This window comes from Clytia hemisphaerica, unplaced genomic scaffold (assembly GCF_902728285.1).
Source record: "Clytia hemisphaerica strain Z4C2 unplaced genomic scaffold, Clytia hemisphaerica genome assembly, whole genome shotgun sequence".
NCBI classification, from domain to species: domain Eukaryota; kingdom Metazoa; phylum Cnidaria; class Hydrozoa; order Leptothecata; family Clytiidae; genus Clytia; species Clytia hemisphaerica.
The window spans coordinates 601,595-608,471 of record NW_027104248.1 but is presented as its reverse complement, the minus strand read 5'-3'; the positions used below and the strand labels follow the sequence as shown (position 1 = coordinate 608,471).

The 6,877-nt window shown below is 36.0% G+C and overlaps 1 protein-coding gene across 1 annotated transcript in view; it reads left to right on the top strand.

Moving 5' to 3' along the window:
- LOC136816474 (small ribosomal subunit protein uS3-like) overlaps positions 1-5,745 on the top strand; it is a gene marked incomplete in the record, with an annotated part of 11,161 nt that extends 5,416 nt beyond the window's left edge. Inside the window, 3 exon segments of the mRNA XM_067072810.1 lie at positions 1,060-1,247; positions 5,220-5,457; positions 5,671-5,745. Coding sequence (XP_066928911.1) covers positions 1,060-1,247; positions 5,220-5,457; positions 5,671-5,677 — 433 coding nt within the window.
- Between the last annotated feature and the right edge of the window lie 1,132 nt (positions 5,746-6,877).

Genomic DNA, 6,877 nt, shown 5'->3' with positions numbered 1-6,877 from the left:
TGTAATTTTAGCGTAGCTCATTGGTGGTCTTTTCTCTTCTTTCTTTTCGATGATGCATTCAATCTTCTTTTCAAGCGTGGTTATTCTGGTGTCGATAGTTTCTTTCATTTCGTTGACCATAACATTGACGTCTTTTGCTTTTAAATGGTTTATTTCTTCGTCCTGCCTTTTCATTATATTCTCACAGGCTTTGATTTCGTTTTTGAATCCTTCAATTTTTGATGTTTCATTTGAATTATACCTTTCCATTACCTGCGGTGCTATTTTGGTACAGTTTTGACACTGGAAACTTCTTGATTTGTATGGCAAGCATATCTGGATCTGGTAAAGTGGCAGTTCTGTACAAAGATAATGGACTAAACGGTGGCACTTCCTGCATTGTAGGGTATCTTTTAGTGCGTTTTCTTCATTTATGATGCATTTTGACGGACTGCAAAAGTCGTTTATTGATGGTGATTTTTGATTATTTTCTTGAATTTTTTCTGCCATCTTTGTACATTTTTCAGACGACAACCGTTCAGTTCACATTGCTTACCTGGTTTGCAGAAAACACTTTTGAACACAAATGGTTCAGTTTTCAAAGTTTTTAAAAACACCGAATGAAGCCAACTGTAAAAAAAGTCTCGACTGGCTAATTTCCCCGATTTTCAACCCGATTTTTATCTGATTGGTTCCGACAGGATACTGCAAGAGCTTCAAAATCGTCTTGAAAAACACCTCGAACACCAGAGAAACACTGAAAGGTTCACCAAATGGTGGTGTTTCTTGGAAATGGCATTTTTGCCTGAGTTTAGTGGAGAAAATTGAGAGTTGATTTATGGAAATACCAGGAACACAGGAAATGCTGGAAACACACCACCTCGAGAGGTAAGGTGTTTTTGGGAAAATGTTTTTGCCAAAAACACCCAGAAAACCATGAAAGGTTCAGAAAAGGTGTTTCAGGTAAAAGTGTTTTCATAGTTTTCGGGACTTTTTTGACATGAAAGGTTCAGGCTGATTATAAGTAGTTGTGTATTATGTAATCAATAATGAAACCTTAAACTTCTTAAACTTTGTTAGAGCTTGCTATGGTGTTGTTCGATTCATCATGGAAAGTGGAGCCAAAGGTTGTGAAGTTGTAGTATCTGGAAAACTTAGAGGTCAAAGAGCCAAGTCCATGAAATTTACAGATGGATTCATGATTCACAGTGGTTTCCCAATTGAAGAATACATTGACGTAGCAATTCGTCATGTATACCTCAGACAAGGTAAGATTCTTAAAACTTGGGGTCTAACCACCACAAAAGCTTATCTAAAATAGCATTGTTTTGTACAAGAAATCAGAAGTATCCTTTAAAGTTCTTTGTTTAAATAACGTTTAGACATTGAGTACCTTATTGGTATTATATTTCGCGGGTACTTAATTTTGCAATTTTTTAGGCCAAATTTCGCGAAATTTAATACCGTTAAAATTTTTCAAAAATACAAAATCGCAAAATTAAGTACACACAAAATTTTCAAAATAGGTCGAAAATCGAAAATACTTATTTGTTACACTTAGTTACTATTTTTGTCACTAGTTTTGTTACTATTTTCGCCCTACAATTAGAAAAGTTGCGTTGTATGTATGCTCATAATCTCATATATCGTGCATTTTTAATGAGCTCTTTTATGCATTGGTGAAATCTTATTGGCTCATTGAAGCTTTAAAAATTAGTTGAGACGAGATTCATTGTTTCTGACATCAGTGTAAGAAAATATTTGGACTAAAGGCCTGTAAACTTGGCAATCCCTCATCAAATAATAGGATTTTTCGATCAATGTTTTCTTTTAGGTGAACTCTATTGCTTGATACTTTCCTTCAAAATTCTCCAGCAAATTTATGTCCACAAATTGAGTCTGAAATTGTGCGTGCTTTTAAAGAACTTTTCATTTTCTGGCTTGAGAAAATATATTTTCAAAACAAAATTGAACGAATTACGAAATGGAACATAAACTTGTGTCGTGGACGAAGTTTTATTTAATTTTCGTATATTAAAAGGCTAGAATCTTCAATACTGATAATTACTTTAGGCGTAGAAACTTTCGCGAGCAGAAACTTTCACGATTTTCGCGAATTTTGGCCCTTTTCGCGAAAGTAAATGTCTTAAAAAATTCTAGGAAGGGCCATTCGCGAAAGTTAATGCTCGCGAAAAATTCTTGACAAAATAGAAAATCTGTTAAACTTCAAACTTTGAATAAAATGTAACTTTTATGGCACTTTTTAGCCTGCTAAAATACTAATAAGTCAAAAGACAAATATTTCAAGCCAATCCAAGAAGTATTTGCCCCTCTAAGCCATTTTTTCATGTGAAAATTCTCAATTTTACGTCTTGATTCGCGAAAGTTTATGCTCGCAAAAAATATTTTTCCGTTAAATTCGCGAAAGTAAATGTCGTGAATTTCGCGATTTTTCGTCCTCGCGAAAGTTTCTGCTCGCGAAAGTTTGTACGCCTAAAGTAGAATGTTTAGAGCAAACTTGAGTTCCACTAAAGTCTTATTTCATCGGGCGACCTTAGAATTTCTTTTGATACATTTTATAAAAGAAATCAAAAGACTTTAACGACCAATTACCAACACATTCAACTCCTGTTTTTCTTTATACCTCCATGTTTGCACTCAGTACCCCCAAAGTACTAAGTGCATTTGACTACTTGCCAGGCTGGCACCACCCAGCAACACCCCCTCTTCTGCCCTGTTTAGTGGTCTTGAGTGGCCAAAACTCAAGGTAATCACTATTTGAAACCTGTTAATACCCTAGGCAGCCTTGGGGTTGACACTAACCTTGGTAATTTTTCTCTATTTGATTTATAATAAACTCAAAGCCTAACATATGATACAAAGCTACAAGACCCAACGTTTAAAGTCAAGTCTGCCCAACATTATTTAGGTCTAAAACTCAAGAAATAAAAAAATATCACTTTTGTATTGTTTGACGAAAGACTGGGAGAAAAGCTTGAGAAGACATTGTAGTGATCAGGGGGGGTACCAAGTCGGTGTACTGGCCCATAGCTGGTGGGGTGGTGTATTTTTTAGGTTAAATTGAGTTAGTACAGTGTACTAAAAGGGTAGTCCTCTGAGAAAAATACATTGAAAAAGTTAGTACACTGTACTAAAAAGGGTGGTGTTCTGAATTGATATACAGTGAGAAGTTAGTACATTGTACTAATTTCAGTGGTAAAAACACTCAAACCCAGAGAATTCCCATGTATATTTGCCCTAATTTTCCAGGTCCAAGCTGGTCTGAGACTTTCAAGTCAAGGCTGGTTAACCTTTTCAGCCCGGCGGACGAGTATAGTCGTCGAGCATACGTTCCGGCAGACGAGTATAGTCGTTTTTTTGACATAGTGATCTTCTAAGCTATATTTCTCCCATTGGCTTCTTTGCAAGCCGTAGAAGTAAAGAGAAACGGAAAGTAGAGGTTCTAAGCTTTCTTTTGATATATGGTGATGTAATGTTTTGATCACGTGGTGAGGCAGCAGATTTCGGAGAAAAGGTAGAGAAAAAACACTGAATCAAGATGGCGACCAAGAAATGGGTTTTTCAAACTTACTGCTAAAGTTCTTGGATTTTTGACTGGTTTAGGCCACTNTTGTTTACATTTTCTTTAAAGCCCTATCTACATTATGGCAACAAAAGAATTCGAATGTACGTAAACGTTCAAATCGAAGCTTTAGAGTCTCTTATTTTTCTTTTTCAAAAAAGAAAAACTGCTTCAGTTTACCAGAAATCAAGTCATAGAAAGGAAAATAACTCAAAGTTGGTTTTGAGTGTTTTGACGTGCTAATTTCAGCTAGATGTTTGTACTACAAGGATTCAAACATTTTAATACTCAAATCTTTCCTTTTATATAATTTGGTGCTTTTCTTAACAAAATGCTTCAAAACTTTGAATATGGTGGCAATTAAACTTATCTGGCCAAGAAGAAATTAGATCAGTGCCGCTGTAAGGGGTGGTTTCTAAACTTATCTGATAAAAAAAACAGCTAGTAAAGTGTGCTAAAAGGGTGGTATCAAAAATCCGGTCATGGAGCAAAGTCAGTACAGTGTACTTAAAGGGTTGTGTCAAAGCCTCGGCCGTGGAAGAAAGTTAGTACAATATACTAAAAGGGTGGTATAAAAATCCGGTCATTGAGAAAAGTCAGTACAATGTACTAAAAGGGTGGTGTCAAAGCCCCAGCCGTGGAAAAAAGTTAGTACAGTGTACTAAAAGGGTGGTGTCAAAGCCCCGACCAAAAATCAAGTTAGTACCCTAAGGTCCAGTACACTGACTTGGTACCCCCCCCCCCCCTGTAGTGATGCACAACTTAATAAAAACAAAAAACTGGCAATTTATCTGCACATAATTTTTAAACAGGCAATCTTTGACATGGGATTTCAGATTCAAGCTGATTTGGTAAGGGTCAGGGCAAACCAGTCCAACATGATTTTCCAATGTTGGATAAAATGTTTGATGGAAAAACTTGTGTTGGATGAAGCGAAAATCAAGGCCGGGGCAAACCAATCCAACATTTCATCTGACATGACTTGGAAAAAAATGAAAATTCAAAAAAATAAAGAAAAAAGTACCACCAAACCAATCCAACACGAAAAATTACACAATTCAATGAGAGAGCTTCTTTGATCTCGCTGCAAATGTTGGATGAAATGTTTGATGGCGATCAAACTTCATCCAACACCTTCCAACACGATTTTTTCTTCTTTTTTTGAATTTTCATCTTTTTCCAAAAATTTGAATTGACGCAAACCGGTCCAACATTTCATCCAACATATCATCCTACATTGAAAAAGGCTTATTGATAAGGGTAAGACCAGCCTTTTTTACACTTGGTACCCTAAAGGTACCATTTGATCGACCTGAAATTTATAGCACACCACCCCTCGTAGCAGTTAGGTACCCTAGAAGTACCATTTGATTAAGTTAAATTTCATATTACACTACCCTTTACAGCAGTTAGTACCACAACGTACTAACTGCAAATTCCAAAAATCAAATATGACCCACCACGGTACTAACCGTCATGATGTCTGGTACCAACTGCATGACCCCTCCCCCCTGAGTACTAACGCTAAATCTACAAAAAAATAGAGAAGAGAAACATTTCTACTGTTGGGATCGTGACAATTATTTAAACGAAAAAATATCTTTTGAATACTATCCTCCAGAGCAGTCTAGCGAATTGTTTATTTTGCTTTCTTCAGGTGTATTGGGAATTAAAGTAAAGATTATGTTACCTTGGGATCCAACTGGCAAGACTGGACCCAAAAAGCCTTTACCAGATCACGTCTCCATTGTTGAGCCCAAAGAAGAAATCTTACCTTCTGGTCCAACATCTGAACAAGTTGGTGGTAAACCAGATGTTGCTGCAGCTGCTGCCCCACCACAGACTCAACAGCAACAACAACAACCAACTCAACCACCTCAACAACCAGCACCTGTGTGAGTTTTCTTAGACTTCAGATTAAACAATAGGGTAATAGTGTACCTAATTAACTTTGGTTATATGTAGGAAAATTTTGGGACCCTCTAACGAGAGTGAACTAATTGGGTAATCAAAGTTAAAAAGGTTGCAAATAATGAAATTTTCAAGCGTTTGGGAGAAAAGGGAATCTATTGATACATGTTTTGACAAGTGATATTTTTCTCTTTCAGGGCTTAGATATCGCCTGACCAATGGAAGTCGTCTACCATCTCATACTTTCAATGAAAAATATTTGAAAGAACAAAGTTCACTTGTTTCAATTCCTGTCTTCTCCCTTTTTACAAAGAGTGTTTCAGAGAGAAAAACTGTACTTATATAGCCCCAATAAATAGGTTTTGATTCGAAGAAGAATTAACCCTATTCGGCCTGGGGGGGGGCTGTTTCTGTTCGGAGGTAAAATTATTGGTAATAGCTCCTGAAAAAATAGAGCTTTTGGCGAATGATAAAAAATGTTTTGTTTCCGGAATGCGGGTGAAGGAAAAAAGTTATCATGCGGCCGGCCGGAAAATATTTTTTTTGTGCTATTTTTGATAATTTATGGCTCATTGAAATAGAGTTTAAGAATAACTTTTATGTATAAACACAGCATAAATTATGTCCTAAAGAGTCTGCAAAATTGCGTGGGTTGCGTGGGTCAAATTTTTTGCGTGGGTCAAAATTTTTGCGTGGGTCATTATTTTTTGCGTGGGTCATTATCTTTTGCGTGGGTCAAAATATTTGCGTGGGTCAAAATTCCCTCTGTAATTCGAAAAAATGCCTTCCCTTGAAATTCGAACTGGTCACATCCAAAATGTTGGATGTGTTTTACATAACAGGTTTTGGTTTATTTTGTTTATTTTGCATAGCTGTACAGTTCCGTACTTTTTGAATAATAATATGGTGAATTTGTTCCAATAAACGAGGTCGGAAAGAATGTTTCCAACAAAGGAGTGTCTTTTTATAAGAGGAAGCTTTATAGAATTTTTTTAGAAGCTTTATAGCTTTTTCATAGCACGCTTTAATCTTTTGGGTTTCCTTTGAGTGTTAAAGAACAAAGCAAATGGCGACAAAATCTGAAAACTTTTCTACAAAAGTTATATTCATTAGGCGACCGATTACTAAACAATTTAATCGTTGTCAATTATTTCGTCCAACCCACTTGTAATTTCTTTGATTTAAGTACATTAAAGGCCAATTTAAAAAATTGGACGAAATAAAGACGCTGTACTTTTTTTCAAAGCAAGAGAAAAGGGAGGAAAAAATTCCATAGAAAGAAAAGAAGCAGTCATATCTCATTTTTATGCTTAAAGTTATAGTGTTTATTTCCATCACACTGGAATCCTGAAATATAGCATGCTGAAATTCAAAAGTGTGATCCTGAAGTGTGTCTACAAAAAT